At 36.2% G+C, this 22988-nt stretch overlaps 1 protein-coding gene across 3 annotated transcripts in view; it reads right to left on the reverse strand.

Moving 5' to 3' along the window:
* Positions 1 to 22988, reverse strand: part of Nkain2 (sodium/potassium transporting ATPase interacting 2) — a 1049567-nt gene that overhangs the window by 598188 nt on the left and 428391 nt on the right. For 2 of the 3 annotated variants that reach the window (XR_005974533.1, XM_041654044.1), the window contains exon 2: positions 10244 to 10381. The exons of the other annotated variant lie outside the window; for it this stretch is intronic. Coding sequence is in view for 1 of the 2 variants with exons in the window: in XM_041654044.1 (XP_041509978.1) it covers positions 10244 to 10381 (138 nt within the window). In the remaining variant the exon portion in view is untranslated. The remainder of the gene's footprint in view (positions 1 to 10243; positions 10382 to 22988) is intronic. 3 annotated transcript variants of the gene reach the window in all.

A 22988-nucleotide genomic window follows, 5' to 3' on the forward strand; every position in this document is an offset into this window, starting at 1 on the left:
TTATCAGATTAAATGATAACCTCTGGTAATGCTTTTGTTTAAATAACCCCTGCTCTCTTAAATAAGGACATTGCTGCTGGTAATTTCAATAAAACAATGTGAAACTCCAAGTGCTCTCCTCTAAGGAAAAAGTTTGTCTTTATCAACTTAGTAAATAAAAATCTTTTATTGTATACCTGTTAGGGATTTGTTCCTATCTATGGTTTCAAGTAACGACATTTATCTTCAAATGTGTCGACCTAAAGAGGGGTGAGACTAAGGGTACTGCAACTTAGCAACCAAAATGTAATTGATTTGACTGAAGAATAATCTACCTAGTGTACAAAAAAAAAAATGCATGGCCATTCTCAGCACTGAATCAGGAGGAAGAATCTTCTTCATCTGCTTATATCAAAGCTTTTACAAAATTCCTTATAACCAATAATGAATGGCACAGATATGTTACTACACACTTATTCAATAAAAGTTAATAGTGAATTGTTAACATGCATCCACGATATTAAAAAAAATGATTGAACTGCTACAGTAATTATATAAAAGCTTAACTAGGGTTTGTTACAGTGGATCTGACAGAGACTATGGACTTCTTCTCCTTTAAGCAACTATCCACAAATAGCATGTTCATAACAGCACTTTGTATAGGCAGTGAATATTACTAAATTTATTGTTTTACTAAAAAGCACTGTGGACTCAGATTCTAAAGTACTGGTTAACCAGAGGCCCAGGAACTCTGACAGGATACATAGTCAGGTTTTGAATGATACCAGGATATAAGAAGTCAATAAAGGACTATGCTTGCCAAACAAACAAAAACATCCCATGTGTGTGTGTGTGCACACACACACACACACACACACAAACACAAACCAAGGGAACATACCTCTCCACAGTTAGACTTGTTAGTACTAAAACAGCATAATGCTTGTTTTCTACAAAAAAATATTAAGTCTGCTCTTACTCACCAACAAATGATTGTCCCACAAATTCTATATCCTGAATGTTTGCTGCAGCTAGTTATGAGTTATATATTTTATTCAGTCTTTCTGGTAAAATTACAACTAATCTAATGCACACCTTGCAAAATTATCTACCTCCAGGGCACATCTAAGAAACCACACAGGATCACTTTGTGTACAGAATAACTGGAGGTGTAACAGTGAATTGTGTTAAGACTTCTGGAGACACAGACTTTACTTTTAAAGAAGAAAATGATAGTCCCATATATTTACTACAAATCATATATCAAATAATAACAACACTTTTGGAGGCTACCAAGATGGTTCACTGATAAAAACAAACAAACAAACAAACAAAAAACAAACAAAAAATGTGCCTCTAAGACTGAGGGCCTGATTTCAGTCTCCAGTCAAATGAATCTCAGAGACCCACAAAACAATACAGCATGCTGGCATTGCTTCTGGCTGCGTACCAAGACTCTATGGTAAGACCTTATTCTTGTGGATAATACATGCTTTGATCACAGGAATAAAAACGAGTTGTGATTAAAAACTGAGATATATTAAAGTGGTTGTTGGTAGGTCTCTACCAGATACTGTATAGTGATGGTAAATGACTCTGATTCCTGTACTTAGCATGAGACAAATTGGTCATAATCGGGAGAGTTGAGCTGCTTTTAGACAGTAACACTCAATATACACCTAAGCAAATGAGAAAATTAGCATAAAAACACACATACTTCTTATTACAAAATATAGAAAGAGATGAGAAGAGAGTTAAAAAATATTCTTTGTTTTAATCTAAACCCTATATTGTACACTGTTTCTAAAATCTACAAACATTATTATTTTATTTTAGAAAATAGTTTTTAACTGCACATACATATTATATATTTTAAAAATCCTATTGTAAGAATATGAAGAGATTTAAAAATAAGCATTTGAATTGTTGAAATGTAATTATTATAAGTAACACACATACTAAAATCTTAGTCAGAGCCCAACACTAACAGGAGTCAACAGAGTAACTTCTCATACAGTAAGTGACTCACATTGTCTCTGAAGTTAATGTTCCTGAGAGAATAAATTGCACTCACAATGCTGCATCTTTATTTAGGACTACAGGCCAAATCATTAAACATGCAATGCTGTGTTCTTTGTCCTTCTCCTAAGCCTATGCGAAAATATTTACTCTCACAATGACTTCTCATCATTAGTCATATTGCTAATTTGATTCTGTTTCAAAAAATTGTTTGTCACTAGTCTACACTGATTGTCTGTCTGGGACACAGGAAACACACAGTTTTAATGTTTTAGCTATCAGAAGTTTTCTTCCAGATACCTTTCTCTATTTTTTTTTATAAAAAGCAAGGAAGTATCTACACAGAATAACTTCTTAAAATAATCTCAAGGTGTGCAAATGTTTTTAGGGAGGCAACATCATTACAACCAAAAAGCAAATTATTTGAGAATAGACCTAATAAGTACTCCCCCAAAGTGCTTGTTTATGGTCTCTATGAATAATGAAAAATAATATCATAGCTGATTATAGCAGTTAATGCATACCAGAAGTTCAGAATTCCTTTTCTTGCAATCATTACATAGATATAAATCTTCCAAACTGCTATACCTAATGATTTGCAAAAGGGGCCTTTTATTTGCCCAGTATGGCAGGGGCTGTTTCTTTAGCATTTTCTCACAAAGAAGGCACAGTTAATGAAGTCAAAACATATAACACATACATGATGGCTACAAGTTCGGCTCAGCCATTAGAACTCAAGGATCAATAGCCTGCCACCACCGTTTCCCACCCAGACACTATTGTATTCAGTGTGCAGGTTTATAGGAGTTTTGTAGGATTTGCAGAGGAACATAACTAAGAGAGCCAGCAAGGAAATGGCACTAGTAAATATTATTATTTTAGTGCACCGCATTCTTTCTTTGTTTTTATGGAATTTGACTAAGGGATATTAGGGGACTCAGAATGATAGGGAGGAATAGAGAGACAGGGAGAAGAGGAAGGGTAGAAATATTTTGAGTGTCAGAGCAGCATTCTCTTGGACAGTCTAATAAGAAAGCTGCTGTGGCTACAGCCAAGAGAAACCTACATGTTTACATGTCATAAGAGGACTGATGAGTGAAACTCATCTATGTTTTTGTAATTAACAAACTGTGTTTCATAACCCAACACTGCATTAGGCTTGCCAGTATCTTGGGCTCAAGTAAACATGCATCACACAATTTGATTTCCAACATAGAGTCATGTTTTCATCAGAAGCATATATTTATTTGTGAATGAGTTAACCAGAATTAATTTGAACTTTTTCAATTAAATTTTTGTCAAGAATTATAGAATATCAGCTCTTTCTACATATAGTATCTGCACTCCTATCTGGAATTTAAATTTCCTATTTCATTTTCTTTGATCATATTACATTATTCTAAATACCAGAGACTCTCAAAGAAGACTAAAGATTGCTTGTTATAATTGACTGTTTTAAATTTGAAAATTGCTCTTCTTTATGCTTATGAACAAGAAAATTAGTGATGGAAAAAATTCATTGCCTACTCCCTTTATGTTTTTGCTGTACTTAGCATGTCAGAGAATATTCACAACTTTGAATAAGCCTGCTTCTTAAAGCACATTTTAGGGCACTGGCATTTTTGTTTTAGTAAAGTTGGATACAATGGCTAAAGTCTTACTAGTTATATTTTAATATAATATTTAACTTTTTAAAATTTCAAAAGAGAATGAATTACAAAGACAAAAAGAGCTTAAAGAGATGAAAATAATAAGCATTATAATAAAGTTTTATAGCATTTTAAGTGAAAATATCTACATTTTATGATTCTCAAAAATATTCTTATATTAATGTACAGCCTTCTTATTTTTGTGAAATCCTACTAATGTACTTTTAGTTATTTCTATAACTATATGACATATACTAATATATAATAGCTTACTATATATTTATAACATAAATATATGAGAAAATCATTTGATATTTTATACAATAATATATTCCTTACCAAAAATTCTTAAAATAAATATTCATAAAAAACAATTAAACAACTATTCCAAATTTATCACCTCAAAATGACATAAAACAAGTAATAATAGCATAAAAAATCTACTTCAATAAAGATAAATAGGACTTTAAATATAAGTAAATTTTTCATATCAAATATGAGCCACTTGTTTGTCAGAACTAACAAGAATTCAGTGCACTTGTTGGAAACAGAAAAATTTACTACAATTTAGGATATGAAACTCAGTTATATCTTAATAATGCTTATATACTTTTATTATTGGGTATTATTATTTATTATAAGGAGCAATTCATAAAAAACACAAAAGTATTTTTCATGGAGAACATTGTACACATTATAATAAGTAAAATATAGGAATGGATGATATAAGCATCAAAATTAAGATTGCTTAAATGAACAATGTAATATATGTTTATAGCTTCATATTAAATCAAAAGTTTAAAAATTCTATATGATATACATTAAAATTTTCAATTTTCCAATACATTTCATCAATATACATGTAAAGAAAACATAAAACTGTCCATAATACCTGTCAGAAATGAGCACATGAGCTTGCCTAATTTTATATTGAACTAATGATAACAAGCAAAAATGACAAATATAAAAATCACAAAGGGACATCTTTAGAAAAGAAAAGTTAAATAAATGATCTAAGCCTTCAGTCTTGACTGCAGCAGAAGCATCAGTGTCAGCTACAGTCTCTAATCATGCATTTGTCTTCTTTAGATGTTTCCTGAAGTAGAATTTCTATCATTTAAGATTCCATTTAAGATTCTTCCACTGCAATTTCTTTGTCTTTTTTGGACAAACTGTAATTTTGTCCATTTTTATGCTATATTCTTACTTTTTTCTGAAGCCACTTTTGGACCCTCAGTCAAAGAAATTACATAGAAATAGATAACTTTTAAAATTATTTCCAAAAATAGAGTAATACTCTAAAACTCCAACAGCTAGTGCTGGTTTTGAGAAAAGCTCATACAAGAGAAGAGAGGGTTAGTAGAGATAGGAGAAAATTGTGTTTTAGGGCTATAGATACAACTCATTGTAAATACTGAGAACAATGATCATGGCCAGATTCTGAAATAATTGAGAAGTCAGATGGAATACATGTGGACATGCTCATCTGATTAAGAGAGTTGTCAAGGAAGCAGTTGTCAAAGCTATTTGCAATGTTTTTGATGAATACGATGTGAGATCGTAAGAGAGAAATAACTTGAAGGGGAAAAAAAGGATTGTAAAGCAGGATTTTCTGGTTATATTTCCAACCCAGAACTTTCTAAAAGTTATGGTGTGGGAAATCCTACTATCTATGTGTTGCTTTTATTGGTTAATGAATAAAGCCATTTCTGTCAGTGGCTTAGCAGTATAGGGCAAGGTGGGAATACCAAGCAGAAGAAAAAGTAGGTGGAATCAAAGGGAAGTCATGTAGCAGCTGCAGGAGACAGATGCCTCCGCAGGAACCGACTGAAACAAAACTTTGCCAATAGGTCACCACCTCATGGTGATGCACTCACTAATGGAGATGGGTTAGTTTAGGATATAAGAGATAGGTAGAAATATACTTAAGCTATTGGCCAAAGAGTACTGCAAATAATATGGTTTCTGTGTGATTATTTAGTGTCTGAGCAGCTGGGAATAAACAAGCAGCCTCTGTCAACAGAGTTAAAATGCAGAAATTTAGCATCAGCAACAGGCAAATAATTCCCAAAAAATGACAATGTCTCCAGAAAAAAATCAAACCCAGAGTGTTGCCTATATGAAAGAGCAAATGAGGGAAGAGTGTGAAAATGAGTTGTGACACAGAACCTCAGGAGGGTTTCAAGTTTTTCTAACACACAATTAGACAAAGATTTACATCTTAAGGGAAGATTACAACAGAACACAGAGTAGTCTTAAAGTACTTGCAATGAAAGGCACAGAAAACAGTTCAACCATCGCTTTGTTTTACATTCCTTCCTAGGCTAGAGCTACAATGCATTATTTAATGCTATTTTTGAATAGTAATAAGGAAAGTGTTATAGCTAATTTGCATTGAACACCATTGAATACTAAGCATTGTGATAAATGTATTTCATAAACTATCCTACTTCTTACCTAACACTTCCCTCTCCATTTTTAAATTGTTCAGACATTTTGGTCTTCATCCCAAGTATTTATTCGTAAATGCAGATGTGATAGTTATTTAATGATATTGAATGCAACTTTAATTATAGGAATAAAATCACAAAAGTCACAGAGTTACATTTTCCATTTATAGTTGATAGTAAATCAACGAAAATCTCATGAAAAAACATAATTGATGCTTCTATTTTCAAAAAAATATTGAATCTAGATGAGACAAATTTGTGCACAGACACAGATAACATATTAGACTCAAGATTTCAGCCTTCCACTCCTCATTGGGACCTTGGGAGCTCAGTCCAGTGCTCCAGTGTGGGTCTCTGTCTCTATCTCCATCCATCACCAGATGAAAGTTCTATGGTGATATGCAAGATATTCGTCAGTATTGCTCAAGGATAGGGTCATTTCAGGTTCCCTATCCTCATCTGCCCAAGGAACTAACTGGGGACATCGCCTTGGGCTCCTGGGAGCCACTCTAGGTTCAAGTCTCTTGCCAGTCCTAAGGTGGCTCCCTTAATTAAGAATTGTGCTTCCGTGCTCCCCTATCCAACCTTCCTTTATCCCAATCATCCTGTTTCCCCAAGTTCCCCCCATCCTCCCCTTCTCCCTTTTCTCTCCCCATCTCCCCTTACCCCCAACCCACCCCACCTCCAAGATCCCACTTTCCTCCCCGGCAATTTTGTCTACTTCCCATAGGCAAGAGGATAACTATATGTTTTTCCTTGGGGTCACCTTCTTATTTAGCTTCTTTAGGTTCACCAATTGTAGACTCTGTGACCCTTATTTATGGCTAGAAACCAATTATGAGTGAGTACATCCCATGTTCATCTTTTTGGGTCTCGGTTACCTCACTCAGAATAGTGTTTTCTATTTCCATCCATTTGCATGCAAAATTCGAGAAGTCATTGATTTTTACCGCAGCATAGTACTCTAATGTGTAGATATTCCACACTTTCTTCATCCATTCTTCCATTGAAGGACATCTAGGTTGTTTCCAGGATCTGGCTATTACAAATAATACTGCTATGAACATAGTTGAACAAATGCTTTTGTCATATGATTGGGCATCTCTTGGGTATATTCCCAAGAGTGGTATGGCTGGGTCCAGGGGTAGGTTGATGCCGAATTTCCTGAGAAACCCAAACACTGATTTCCAAAGTGGTTGCACAAGATTGCATTCCCACCAGCAATGGATGAATGTACCCCTTCCTCCACAACCTCTCCAGCAAAGGCTATCATGGGTGTTGGTGCACCCACACACTGAGACAGTGGGGCTGATCTATTGGAAGCTCACCAAGGCCAGTTAGACTATGACTGAAAAAGCATGGGATAAAACCGGACTCTCTGAACATGGCGAACAATGAGGGATGATGAGAAGCCAAGGACAATGGCACAGGGTTTTGATCCTACTTCATGTTCTGGCTTTGTGGGAGCCTAGTCAGTTTGGATGTTCACCTTCCTAGACATGGATGGAGGGGGAAGGACCTTGGACTTTCCACAGGGCAGGGAACCCTGACTGCTCTTTGGACTGGAGAGGGAGGGGGAGAGGAGTGGGAGGAGGGGGAGAAGTGTGGGAGGAGGGGGAGGGAAATGGGAGGCTAGGAGGAGGGGGAAACTTTTTTTTTTCCTTTTCTCAATTAAAAAAAAAGAAAAAAGAAAATTGGGTTATGACTGGTAGAATATGGAGTGTTTGCCTAGCATACATAGCCCTGGGTACGATCCCAGCCTAACAGGGTAACATTCATATGTACAGAGAAATGGCTCGGTTCTGAGAGTCAGTTTATTTTGGTTTCTGTTGTTGCTGTTGCTTTTGAGTTTTCGAGACAGGGTTTCTCTATAGTTTTGGAGCCTGTCATGAAATTTGGTCTGTAGACCAGGCTGGCCTCGAGCTCTCTGGGGTCTGCCTCCCTCTGCCTCCTGAATGCTGGTATTAAAGGTGTGTGCCACCACCAAAAAAAAAAAAAAAAGATTTCAGCCTTGCTATTTTAACTTCAAATGGTTCATTCCTAGCCACTGTGCTATAGTCCCTACCTTAGAGCAAACTGGTTTACTATGGGGTTAAAGAAAGTTATGTGAGGCAGAGATAACCAAAATTAATAATTATGAAAACTTAGTATTGAAACATACTATATGGAAACTTACCATTTCAACAGCCTACTAAAAATATTCTTTTTTTTAAAAAGAAAAAGTAAGAAATAAATGATAATTTGAATGAAAGTATACTGCATGAGTGGATAATGCTGCCCTCAGAAGCCAACAATTATTAAACAAACACCCACTGGCAAATATGAGACACAGCTCTATGAGTTGTTGGTTAGGGAGGAGCCAGAGGCAGCCAAAAATATGGAGGCTCTTGCCACCGTTCTAGGTTGCCCACTAAAGTTTGACCTTAAGACCATGTTTATGAAAATACTATTTACTTTGGCTATGGGACACAGAAATACAAACCAAGCACCCTCTTTCTAACTAGAATTCATTGTGCTAGAAAGAGCAAGGCCAGCTGCTGGAAGAGAAGAGTCATCCAGAGTCTTAACAGATGTGGGCTTGGCATGCTGCAGTACTGATCTGACAGACAAGATAAACTTACTGGAAAAATAGTGGCATAGTTATTATGAGAATAACTAAATCTTTCTGATTGAATGTGAGTCACATTCCTCACTAGGTAATGCATTCCTGATCCTGTCAACCTGGGCAAATGCCATTGACGAGGGAACTCACAGGCCCTAGGATAAATATTAGTAAACTTGTTTTGCTCCTAGGATGCAATGTCAAAATGCATCCCAATTGTTTACATCTGTATCTATAGACAGTGCTGCTCCCAGAAACCCTAATTAAATTCACTGGCATTGTCATTCACACACACACACACCACATGCACACGCACTCTCGCGCACAAACACACACACACACACACACACACACACACACACACTCTAAGGTGTCGAGATTAGTTAGAAAAAAGAAGTACAGTTTCAGAAAGGAAACGAAGAACAATGAAAGTTAATCTAAGAAAAATAATTTCAATGCTTGTAATAATTTGTCAAATGGACAATACCATCACAACTCAAATAGAAAGTTTTTAGCATTCAACAAAACACTTCTTACATTGTAGCCTCACTACACATGTTGCGTACTCTTTCTCAGAGCACATTCCTGGATGCATGGACTGTGAACTACTCTTTCATCTCTAGCAAGGCACTTAACCTCTTGGATGCGTCTTCTTTTCCATTCTTCCCCAGTTCCAGTGAGTGTCCTGCGTTCATGAGTACTTTACTGACCAGACAAGGGCACCTTCTATGAGAAGGAAGTTTCATGAAACTTGAGAAGCCCTGGTGATATAAGTCCAAGGGGACTGATCTTAAGCTGTACTAACATGGTATAACATTTGAAATAAGTCCCTAAATATTTATCCTTGAAAAAAGTAGAATGGACAAAAATGTTTGAACATGAAAAAACACAAACAACAAAAACCTTACATTAATGAAGAATGACAGTGGAAATCAGAGGCACATATAAAGTTAAGAAAAATAATCCTGTTATGACTCCCATAGCAACTGTAACACAGTTGAATTTCACTTTTATGTTAAGTATGTTTAACTTGAATAGGAATACCAAATACTTTCTCTGAGCCAAAATGAGAATTATGGTCAACACAAAAACAATGATCCACAATATTCTAGCTTCCATCTAGTTCAAATATTATCCATAATGTTCATTAAAAATTTCACATCAAAAGTATATAGTTGTTTGCAGTGGTTTTAAGCTATGTTTTTCTAATTTTTGAGACGGAGTTATTTTAAATGAGAAAACAATCTTATTAACTTTTCTTAATTCAGAGGACACAACTTGATAATTTAGAAACATAGGATCATGATTCTGCTTGTAATTATATGAAAACATTTGCCCAAAGTGCAATTAATGAAAATACAATATGATTATATCCATTATCAAACTCAATTACTATTGATGTCGTCTGTAACTATGAAAATAAACACATGATTTAAGATCATGCTACTCTTAAAGCAGGATACATATTTAGTTTGTAGGACTTCTGTAGGTTGTATATCTTTCTCCAGTTCAGTAGAGAAGGTAAATGCAGGTAGAATACTTACTCCTGTTATGTAACGAGGTCTATACTGAATAGTTCCAAACAAACCAAGGATGACGATGATAATATGTACAAAATTTGCCAGGATAGGTGCCCACTGATATCCAAGGAAGTCAAATATTTGCCTCTCCAGCACACAAACCTAAAATAGCAAAAGAGGATGGAATAGGTCAGCACAAATGAGAAACATCACACGGTCAGAGATCAAAGGATCACTGTGACAGACATTATAATTAGCAAGTATAACTCTACTATAGTATGTGGCATTTTTAACAGTAAGAATAGAGTGTTCAGGCATATTGCAATGGAACACCATCTAAGTATCCACAGAGAGCCATTTGCCTTTCATAGATGAAAGATCTCATTTGCACAGTCACACATACACACACACGATATTGCTATATGCACTATCAATCATTTCAAGTCGTCAACCAGAAAATTCCCCATGCAAGGCTTGTTTGGTTTTCTTCAAATGTCACTCTGTAAATTGTATATTCACAAGGGAATTGATACAGAGGAAAAAGAAAGAAAGAAAAGAAAAGTCCATGAGCTACTGGGATTCTGGACAAAGATATACCACCAAACAAGCTACATGAGTCATATCTTCTTAGAGTGACTGACTCCCTACTTTAAAGAGAAGAACATCAGCAGATGAGAAAGGCCCTCTCAATCCTAACAGTGAATAGCTACAAGGCAAACAGAGTTTTATCATACAGGCAATGTAAAAGAAGGGCCAAAAAGGAAATAAGAATGTGAAAAAAAAAAAGAACATGCCCTCAGTGTTTTTAAAGCAAAACAATGTAATCTAATGCTCCCCAGTGTGTAATTAAAACATAAGTATTTTAATGAGTGAGAAGACACAAATAAAAATAGCAAAATTACAGTAACAAGTTGGCAGTAGCTCTGAAATTTCATTTTACCCTCAATAGAGAAATACGGATTGCTGGCAAATCCTTTATTAGACCTAACAAAACAGCCTACTGGATTTCTTGCCTGTCCTTTTGGTGGACTAATCATAAACTCACTCTTCAGAGAAAAACATTGCAAATTGTCTCAACATTCCACAATAGGGTCAAGGAAAACTCAGCCACGATTTTGAATGAAACGATAATTTTAAAGCCCTCCAACTTTCAAAAGGCAGCCAAAACATTTTGGTTGGATTTGGGGAACCTGTTCCTCATACTGGGTGACCTTGCCCAGTATTAAGATACAAGGGTAAGTGCATAGTACTACTGCAATTTGATATGCCATGTTTTGTTGCTATCCATGGGAGGCCTGCCATTTTCTGAATAGAAATGAAGAAGAGTAGACTTGGGGGCAGAGGGGAGGTAGGGGGAAGGAATGGGAGGAGAGGAGATGGAGGAAAACTGTGGTCTGGATGTAAAATGAGTAAACTAATTTGATTTAAATAATATCCTTCAAACTTATTAATATCCTTATGATTTAATGATATTTCTCATCAGTAAGAAACACCGAATTTCAACCCAGACAATCTATTCTTAAATACATACGGGACCAGTGAGATGGCCAAAAATAGAAAATACTTATTAGTGCAAGCCTGATGACGTGGGTTAGATCCATGCAAACAGTGGAAGGAGAAAACTATCTCCTAAGAATTGGCCTCTGACTTCCATATATGTGCAGTGGCTCCCGTGTGAAGCCATGTGTGTGTACACTAATATACCCTTCAATAATACACATTTTATAGTTTTTTTTAAAAAATTATAGCATAATTGCATTATTTCCACCTTCTCTTTTCTCTGCCCCACCCCTCCCATGTACTCTACTTGCTCTCTCTCAAATTCCTGGCCTCTTTTCCTGTGTGTGTGTTCCTAACTACATAAATACAACCTGTTTATTCCATATAAGGTTACCTATATGCATTTTTAAGTTTAAAAATTGTGCTTATGGCCTAGTTTGAAGACTTCTTTTTTTTAATAAATTAATTTATTTATTAAAGATTTCTGTCTCTTCCCCGCCACCGCTTCCTATTTTCCCCCCTCCCCCAATCAAGTCCTCCTCTCTTGTCTGCCCAAAGAGCGATCAGGGTTCCCTGCCCCATGGGAAGTCCAAGGATCACCCACCGCCATCCAGGTCTAGTAAGGTGAGAATCCAAACTGCTTAGGCTCCCACAAAGCCAGTATGTGCTGTAGGATCAAAAACCCACTTCTTGAATGGGCATGATCACACTTTAATTCTTTAGCTAAGTCACAGATTTCCTTTGGGGAACTTGAAAGAGAAAAGAGATTCCCAACAGCATAATTCCCCCATTTTCTAAAGCAAAGCTTGAACCATGCAATGACTGTAATTGTTACAATATGACCTAAACAGGTCATGTCACTGTCTCTTTGCAGGGATAGAGGTTGAAGAAGGAAAGAACAGAGAAGAGGAAAAGGAGGGAAAGGAGGAAGGCATTGGTGATGATGATGATGATGATGATGATGATGATGATGATGATGATGATGACAATGTAGTCTGTAGTCCCTTGCATATGCTAAATCCATTACGGCATGAGATAAAGCAATACAATATTCTGATTGACTAATGACCACAAAGGTTTGTAGATCTTGAACTTAGTAACTTCATAAACTAACAGTTTTTCAGGAAGCTGGAACATTCCTTTAGCTATTTCAGGTATTTAGCAAAATAAATAACATCTATTTCTGACACAGAATAATGCTGGATGTACCTTGAATGCCTGCATAAATAGTGCCATAGATTAAGTAGTTCTTCTGACAGAACGACTCTTAATAATGTATATGAAATCTCATTTCCACATTAAGCTTTCTTGTCTTTTGCTTATGAATAAATGGTAAACCGAAATGAAAGGCAAGATAAATTTGAACTCTATATGTTTTGAGCATCATGACTGTGGGGACACAGCAGGAGGAAAGCACAGAGGAAATCAGTCAAGCAGTGGGAACTTTCTGAACAAATGAACCAATTACATGAGAAGATCATACTGCTGTCATTAATTATAAAAACATGTAAACAGTAATGTGCTTACTAAGTTTGCAAGTCTAAAATGAATATTTAACAATATTTATAAGGTGCAAAATGACAGAACTAATAGCTTCTTCCTTATGAGATTATGAAGACAGAATAATCTTTTTTAATTTTTTTTTGGTTTTTCGAGACAGGGTTTTCTGTGGCTTTGGAGCCTGTCCTGGAACTAGCTCTGTAGACCAGGCTGGTCTCGAACTCACAGAGATCCGCCTGCCTCTCTGCCTCCCGAGTGCTGGGATTAAAGGCGTGCGCCACCACTGCCCGGAAAGACAGAATAATCTTATAAATGATGTTTTACACACACACACACACACACATACACACACACACACACAATCTTATAAGTGATGTTTTACACACACACACACAATCTTATAAATGATATTTTACACACACACACACACACATTCCATCTCTTCCTTTTCATTGCTCTATTGCTCATAATAAATCGCCATTCAGTGAGCTAAGATTGGTAACAAATTTTAGGCATAGTTCAGTTTTTCCTAAGATTTTCTTCTTTCAGGAAGAGTAATAATATCAGAGTAAGATATTTTCTAAACTCCTTCTGTGTTCTGGATACATATGTACTCCTCCTCAATTGTACAAATACAAGGATATACACATGATTGTCAGATTATGTAGGTTAAGTATTCAAAGTTGTATCATGTTTGATTATCCTGTGATCTATATATATATATATATATATATATATATATATATATATTGGAAGTCAAGTATCGTGTCTGTAATCCCAATGATGGGGAGGTGGAAGCAGGAAGACCCTGGGGCCTTGCTGGCCAACCCTCTAGGGAAATCATTAAGTTCCAGCCTCACCGAGAAAAAAATCACACACACAAAAATGATAGGAGAGTGATTGAGGAAGACATCAAACATTGACCTTTGGCCTACACACACATACACATACACACACGTTTCATATATCCTGCTGCGATGTTGTAGGCACTATACTGCTGATAGAAAATATGCTTTCACTACCTCTTTTATTTTGGAATAGTACAAAGAATCTTCAGGCATATTTTCACTTTGTGACATTATCTTATCTTTGGTGGAGGCAAAACTCTTGATTTGCTTTTTTTTTTGGTTTTATTTTATTTGTTGCCTCTTTTAATACATTCTTAGTGGTATTCTGGTTTGCCCATGGGGAGCTTTCCAATGTATTTTCCTGATTTACTTCAAATTATCTGATGTATAAGTTGAAGAAATTGAGCTAAAAAAATATACCACTCTTGTTTATTGCAATGCCTTATTTTCACATAAAACATTAAATGTACAAAGCTTTTGTCTTATATATGAATTTTGGTTCTTCCATTTACCTTCTACACAATAGTCCATTATAAGCAATAAAATGATTCCTTTAATTTCTTGGTCCACAAATTATTACTACTGTCTCAGAGTTTTTATTTTTTTAACAAAGTTGGGGATAATCTTTGATCACCAATGTGAATGATAATGTTAAAAGTTTTCCTTATTATACATTTGTCATTATATCCACCCATGGTATAAATCCCTATATTACTTGACATTTTCATTTTGTTCAAAAATTCAGCAACAAAATTAAAGAAGTATTATTTCTCATGTTTATATCTACAATGTGCCTAAAATGCAGTACTTCTTCGCCATGACACTGTAACAAAGATTTTTCTTGCCTCAGAATATAAATACAGCATCCTCTTCCTTTAATATTTTAATACTTTGGAGGAGCCAGGGGGCATGATTCTCTTTCTTTCAAAGGCCATCTGTACACTGTAGACTGCAGAGTTTTTCAACATAATAAAAATATAGAGGTCAAGACAAAGGCATAGACTTGCAGCATTTACGGATCCAGTTTTCTTATCACTTATTTACATAAATGGGCCTAAAATGTGGTTATGACTTCGTATACTCTTTTTCCTTGGGAAATATCCTTAGCTTTTCTATACTAGCACATTGTATATTAATAAACCTACCTAGTTGTACTTTATTAAGACATTTCGTTTCAATTTAAGTATTTAATTTGCTCCTACATTTTGGAAGTCACCACTGTGAATACAGAAAACAAACTTACATTAATATCTCTACAGGCTAAGGTGCCCCAAAGGATAGATGCACCCTGAGTTTGCATGTTAGATTCTCATGGTTTTAATCTAAATCCCAATAATGTTACTAAAAATCTTAGAGGATTCCTGTGTCTCAACAAATGGCTGGGATGCTGATGTGTCTAGACTATCACAAAATGTCACAATGTCAAAACCAAAACAGTATATAAATAGGATAATCATTTTCCATTTTTTTCTAGTGGTAGACAAAATAAATACAAAAATATTTGTCAGTTTTCAAACATTATACGAAGGAGACAGCATTTGCATCTCAGTAAGACATTTTATTCACATAAAACATAAAGAAGATAGACTTTGAACAATGTCTGCAGTGAGTAGGCAGTAACCTCAGATCAAGGTAACAAAGTTTTCCCACAAGAGAGTTTACTTATACCTTAATAAAAATTATCAGGCATTTGGCAACAATGGTCATGAAAACAATTTTTTATTTAAATTAAACCACCTCTTCTAAATATTTGTTTTTGTTGGAGGAGGTCACTGCTTGTTGGTTCCCAGCTGCCCGGCTAGCTTAGCCCTGAAATAACCACACAGCAACTGTATTAATTAAATCACTGCTTGGCCCATTAGCTCTAGCTTCTTATTGGCTAACTTTTACATGAGTTTATCCCATCTCCATTAATCTGCATATTGCCATGTGGCAGTGGCTTATTGGCAAAATTTCAGCTTGTCTACTTCTGTTGGCAGCTCCATGGCGGCTCCTTGACTTTGCCCTTCTTTCTCCTAGCATAGAGCCTAGCTTTCCCCACATAGTTCTGTTCTTCCCTGCCATATGCTCAAAGCAGTTCTGTATTCATTAACTAATAATATTCACAGCATATAGAGGGGAATCCCACATCAGATTTTCACTAGAAAGAAGTTAACTATTTTCAACACCATTATCACACTCAGAACCACAGCAAGCATCTCCAAATCACCATAACAAACAGATATGGTCTACATTGCTTTGATTAGAACAGACATCAGCATAAAGTTCCTGTAGAAATCTCATATTTTAAAGTTATATATTTATATTAGAATTGAACTCATGGTGTGATCATGGTAGTTCCCCTAGTCTTTATATATCGTGTTCTATTTTTCTGTAAAGTGGAGGATTGTAACAGATTATTTCCTACAGTCTTCATGGAGATAAATGAAGAGAAATAGTTATACAAAACATGTATTAAGTGTGTGGTTTGCATTTTAAGATGATTGCTACCATTAACACACATTTTAACCTGCATACAAATTAAGATACCAGCATTTTACTTCAAATATCATTCTAGATTTTCACAAATGCTAGTATATTTCAGTTAGAAATGATTTAATGTTTTTTTGTAATTTTACTCATGAATACAAATCATACTATTACAGATATCCCTCAAAAAATCTAAATTATGAAAAGGAAGGCTGTTGAGGAGGTATTTTCTCAGACACGATATTTCTTGTCTCAAATCTGTTGAGGTAACATCTAACAAAATGCTGATGCCAAGTATCACTCCCTATATTGCCAATTTTTATAATAATTCGTGATCCTAGACAAGCTAAATAAGAAGGTGAACCCAAACAAAAACATATAGTTATCCTCCTGGATATTGGAAGTAGACAAGAATGCCGGGCAAAAGTTGGGAGCACGGGGATGGGCGTGGGGTGGGGGTAAGAGGAGATGGGAAGAGAAAAGGGAGAAAAGGAGGATTGGGGAGAGCTTGGGGGAATGGGATGGTTGGGATGGAGGAAGGGTGGATATGGGAGCAGGGAAGTAGATACCTTAATTAAGGGAGTCATTTTAGGGTTGGTAGACTTGACTCTAGAGGGGTTACCAGGTGTCCAAGGAGATGGCCCCAGCTTGATTTTTGGGCAGTAGAGTTCCTGAACTGGCCCTATCCTATAGCCACACTAATGAATATCTTGCATATCACCATAGAACCTTCATCTGGCGATGGATGGAGATAGAGACAGAGACCCATATTGGAGCAATGGACTGAGCTCCCAAGGCCCAGATGAAGAGCAGAAGGAAGGAGAATATGAGCAAGGAAGTCAGGACCGCGAGGGGTGCATCCACACACTGAGACAGTGAGACTGATCTAATGGGTGCTCACCAAGGCCAGCTGGACTGGGACTGATGGAGCAGGTGATCAAACTGGACTCTCCAAATGTGGCTGACAATGAGGGCTGACTGAGAAGCCAAGGACAATGGCACTGAGGTTTTTTTTTTTTTTATATTCCCATTTTTAACGTGGGGTGACCTGCCCTCTTTTTTTTCTTTTTGAGATAGCTTTTATTTTTTAATTTAATTTTTTTTAATTGAGAAAAGGAAAAAAAAACAAGTTTCCGCCTCCTCCCAGCCTCCCATTTCCCTCCCCCTCCTCCCACCCTTCTCCCCCTCCTCCCACCCTTCTCTCCATCCTCCCACTCCTCTCCTCCTCCCTCTGCAGTCCAAAGAGCAGTCAGGGTTCCCTGCCCTGTGGTAAGTCCTAGGTCCTCCCCCCTGCGTCCATATCTAGGAAGGTGAACATCCATACTGGCTAGGCTCCCACAAAGCCAGCACATTAAGTAGGATTAAATCCCCGTGCCATTGTCCTTGGCTTCTCATCAGCCCTCATTGTTCGCCATGTTCAGAGAGTCCGGTTTTATCCCATGCTTTTTCAGTCACAGTCCAGCTGGCCTTGGTGAGCTCCCAATAGATCAGCTCCACTGTCTCAGTGGGTGGGTGCACCCCTCGTGGTCCCGACTTCTTTGCTCATGTTCTCCCTCCTTCTGCTCCTCATTGGGACCTTGGGAGCTCAGTCCAGTGCTCCAGTGTGGGTCTCTGTCTCTATCTCCATCCATCACCCCAGATGAAGGTTCTGTGGTGATATGCAAGATATTCGTCAGTGCCGGGTGATGGTGGCGCACGCCTTTAATCCCAGCACTCGGGAGGCAGAGGCTGGCAGATCTCTGTGAGTTCGAGACCAGCCTGGTCTACAGAGCTAGTTTCAGGACAGGCTCCAAAGCCACAGAGAAACCCTGTCTCGAAAAACCAAAAAAAAAAAAAAAGATATTCGTCAGTATTGCTCTAGGATAGGGTCATTTCAGGTTCCCTATCCTCAGCTGCCCAAGGAACTAACTGGGGACCTCGGCTTGGGCACCTGTGAGCCACTCTAGGTTCAAGTCTCTTGCCAACCCTAAGGTGCTCCCTTAACAAAGAATTGTGCTTCCATGCTCCCCTATCCAACCTTCCTTTATCCCAATCATCCTTTTTCTGAATTTTGATCCTACTTCATGTTCTGGCTTTGTGGGAGCCTAGCCAGTTTGTATGTTCACCTACCTGGTTGTTCAACTCTAGCTGGTTGTCCAGAAATCATATCATTAAAGGAAAGGAGAGAACTAGTCTCCATATATGCACCATGCTCCTGCATCATGCATTTTTTTCCAGACGTGAGTGATTATGTTCCTGTTTATGTGTGGGTGAGTAACTAGATAAGTATAAATTTTTTTAAAAGACTAAGAATACACCTTATTAAAAGATTTATAAGAATGTATTAATGATTTCATATAGAAACAAGGGAATCAAATAGAAACAATGTTATATTTATTAAAGAAGTATTCTCCTGTTACTTGATATGCTGACCCACTGCATTTGTACTAAAGCAGACACATATTTTTCTGAAGACAATTAGAGGTGTAGCTACACCTATTTTCGATAATAATTTTATTTAAATATAATTTTAAATATGGTACATCATATTCTAGCTGTTTTAATGACAAAGTAATTTATTATTTCTCACAGCTGTTTATTCTGCATAGCAATTTAAAACCATTCCATAGTTGTTGTAAAGAGAGCCAAGCTGCTTGTTTGTTCCAGCCTCCTGCCTAGCTTAGCCCCAAAATAACCACACAGATACTATATAAATTAAAACACTGCTTGGCCCATTAGCTCTAACTTATTATTGGCTAAATCTTACATCTTAATTTAACCCATTTCTATTAATCTCTGTATTGCCTGGCTGTGGCATAGATTTTAACCTGTGTCCATCTCAGGTGGAACATCTATGGCTTCTCTCTTCACCTTCCTTCTCCCAGCATTTCGCCTCGCTTTCCTTGCTTACCTAAGTTCTACCCTAGCAACAGGTCAAGGCAGTTTCTTTATTTGTTAACCAATGAATAAGCAACACATAGCTAGAAGGACCTCCCACGCTACAAATCAACACTCATGCTATCAAAAGACAAGCTGATGAATAGCATATTACACTAGTTTTTTTTTTTAAAAAAAAAACCTTCTGAAAATAAACATAGTATGTTAATATATGAACACAAATAAAAATATTCTTTCCTATTAAATGAACTTACAAAATCATAAAGTTTCTGATTACTTTTCTCTGTGCTCATAAGCTATTTTATAAATGTGTGTATGGAAGGGTGTATTGAGCAATCATTAACATTAATTGAATTATGGAACTGAGGTTTTTCAAAAATGCTGTGAATTTACCTTAATATCATATTTGAAAGTTCTGTCCTTTCACTGGATAAATTTATCTGTGTTCTGATGTCATAATTTTGTAATTAATACTTATTGTAGGCACAATTTAAGTTTAATGTTTTTCAGTTAAGACTTCTTCTGAACCTATGCAGAAATTAGCAGATTTCACGTGTTTTACACATGAGTATATTAATTTCATAAAGTCAACATGTTCAATATCATAATTATAGGGAAACTCCTGCATTCTGACACAAATATCCCTTTTTTTGCAAACTGTTGACAGCTAAACATACTAGATCTTTCTGGGATGTTATTCATCATTAGTAATGTACTTCTGCACCATGTGCTTTTCTAGTTCACCAGGAGACAAGATAAAAAGATAATCAAAAAATAAGCTTGCATCTACCTTTATGCCTGAAATCTATGACTTTCAAAATCACAGACTAATCATGAGCGCTCCAAAATAGTAATAATTATTACTATGAGTCTACCTATATATAATGTAATTCATAGTACATATAATTTCACAGAGAGTTCACATTTGTCTTGAAAAAAGTTGAACTGATATTTTCTGCTATCAAGGCAGTTAGCAAATAATATTCCTTTGAAGTCTTAACCATTGATATTTATCAGAAGTTATGTGTCAAAGTTGTTTCAAAACTTCATATTAGCCTATGAAGTTCATATTAGCCTAATATTCATTTACCAAGTTTAGCATCTTACTTGTGTGAAATGGAAAAATGCATTCATTGGAGAGGTCCATTTAGTTGAGAGATAGTTGCTTTGCTTCTTCTCTGGAGACTATAATTTTGTTCTGTGAGAAACCAACCTCTCAAAGACCCGGAACATAATCAAAATGACAGTTTTTCTAGGGAGTTTTCATGTGTCACTCAAAGCACATTACAGGTGTGATTTCAAAAAATTAATGCAAGCACTAGACCATGAATTTCCAGTCTCTGCACAACAATGTCAACAAGGTCAAGATCAAATCAGTAAAAAAAATTGGTGAGATAGGCACAATTTAGAGAAAACTATGCTGTGTTTAGCGGACTTCACCTGTGGAATTTTATAGCATAGATTTTATGAGCATTGATGAAAGATTAAAAACACTAAGCCAACCAAAGCCTTGCCCTAGGTCTTAGAGAGACTTGGGAATAAGAATCACCAAGGATTTAATCAGATATACTTCTTATTCTCTAGGAGAACACATATTGACTATGACATATGTCATATCAGAAATTGAAGCAGAGATACATGAAACTTCTAAGATGGCATGGAAGAAACTGACCTGATACATTCTCATTATGGTTCCACAGATTTATTACTGATTTACTCCCAAGTCTCCCAGTGTTCGATCATCACATGTAAATAATCCCAGTCTATGGCTAACACAATTGGTAGACAGCACAGCAGATGAGGGTGCTACCATTTTAATAAGAAATCACACATACTCAGTATGAGAAAGTCACGAAGCATTACACCATCATATATTTGTTTAGCACTGACTTATGCATCCATTAAGAGCCTAGTAACAGCTAAACAGAAATAGCTTATAAGGTTCTTAATTTCATAAGGGTTTGCTTTTTTATAGCAAATGACTTGTCTCTAGAGAAAACATTAAAAATATCACAATAAACATATTAAAGTCGTCATAAGGGGAATTTAAATGTGCTAAGTAGATGGTGATTTTTTTTCTTAAAAGTTGATAAAGGTCCATAAATATGTATCATATATCTTCAATGGTCAAGATTATAAAGGCAGCTCTGGGGTTTGGTCTCAAAATCTACTTATATAATTTGTATGCATTTATTTTAAGAATTCAAGATAAAATATTACTGGGATACCTTCACCTTCTTGCCATTAGTTGTCTTTTCCTTAGTTGAGGCAACAGATGGATAATGCCACCAGCATTTTGGAACTGTTGCTGTTAAAGATCTACTGTATATTTATCATAATTGAAGGTGATAACCTGGAAGCTCTTGTTGGTAATAGGGACATCATAGTGATTGAGTCACCTGTATGTTGAGGTCTTCTCCATTTTCTTCCTCTCTGAGCTGCTCTTCTCCACAAACCAAGACACAAGCATATGCCTCAGGGCACAGTTATTATGTTTTTGACTAGTGCAAGGCAGCTATATGGAAGATGTCAATCATACTTCTCAAACTCCAGGTGACGTTTCTTTCATGAAATTCAATTTCATAAGGATGGAAGATGGGATGACAGCCTCACTTACTCTGACTGCTAAAGGCCAATCAAGGGTTGAAATGAAAGGAGCTATGCTATCAAGTCTGCTAACATGTCCAACAGTTACTGCAGTGGTGGGTTGTATCAGAAATTCTGACCAGGAATACTCAAGCACACCATTTCAGCTAGCTGTAGGAACATTTTAGATTTTGTCTTGAAGTGTTCTCTTTCTGGCATGCGCAAATGCCATGTCTCCTGTGCCTTTTAGAGTAGAGTTGTTATTGAATTTACCAGAGAACCAGTGATGCTGTCTGAAAAGAAATAACCACAGTATTTGTTTTCTTATTGACGGAGGCGAATGTAGTAAGATGTGATATCCTCTGTAAGCATTAGTGTTCTCTCGCAGCCTCTGTTATCACATTATAGATAACCGGTCCAGGTTATAAATGATAAAATGTGTCAAGATACAAAATGTATTTCAGGTGTTATACTTGAAAATTCAAAGCACTAAGTGCTGCTAAATTGTAGACATTGTTCTGTGTGCATGTACACATTTTATATACTACCATTAGTACATATAGAATGCTTTAAGACATTTATCAGTATGTATTATTTAGTGAGGTCAGATAGTGTAATGTATGAGGCAATATTTTCTCCATTTTAAAAAGAAGGAAGCAAGGTTGTAGGAATGGTTCGGAGGTATATCTGCACGTATCTCAATATGTGAAGAGTTCTGGATTTATTATATATCACAAATAAACAAATCAACAAAATAAAAGCAAAAACATCTAAAGAGATCAATTTAAGCTAGGTTATATGTCTACTAATTGGGAAAGATGATTTGTCCATAGTTCATGGTAATGTTAAATGTATATTCAAATGTAATGCCTCATATGAAAATATACATGTTCATGGAATGGTTCTGTTACATTCATGTGTGTATGTTTGCTGCATTGCACTTCATTTTTAAGCAACAATTTGTTTTAATTATGTGTTGGTGCACTCAT

The sequence above is a fragment of the Microtus oregoni genome, unplaced genomic scaffold, assembly GCF_018167655.1.
Source record: "Microtus oregoni isolate MIOR12 unplaced genomic scaffold, Mior012 000006F_ref0000085, whole genome shotgun sequence".
NCBI classification, from domain to species: Eukaryota; Metazoa; Chordata; class Mammalia; order Rodentia; family Cricetidae; genus Microtus; species Microtus oregoni.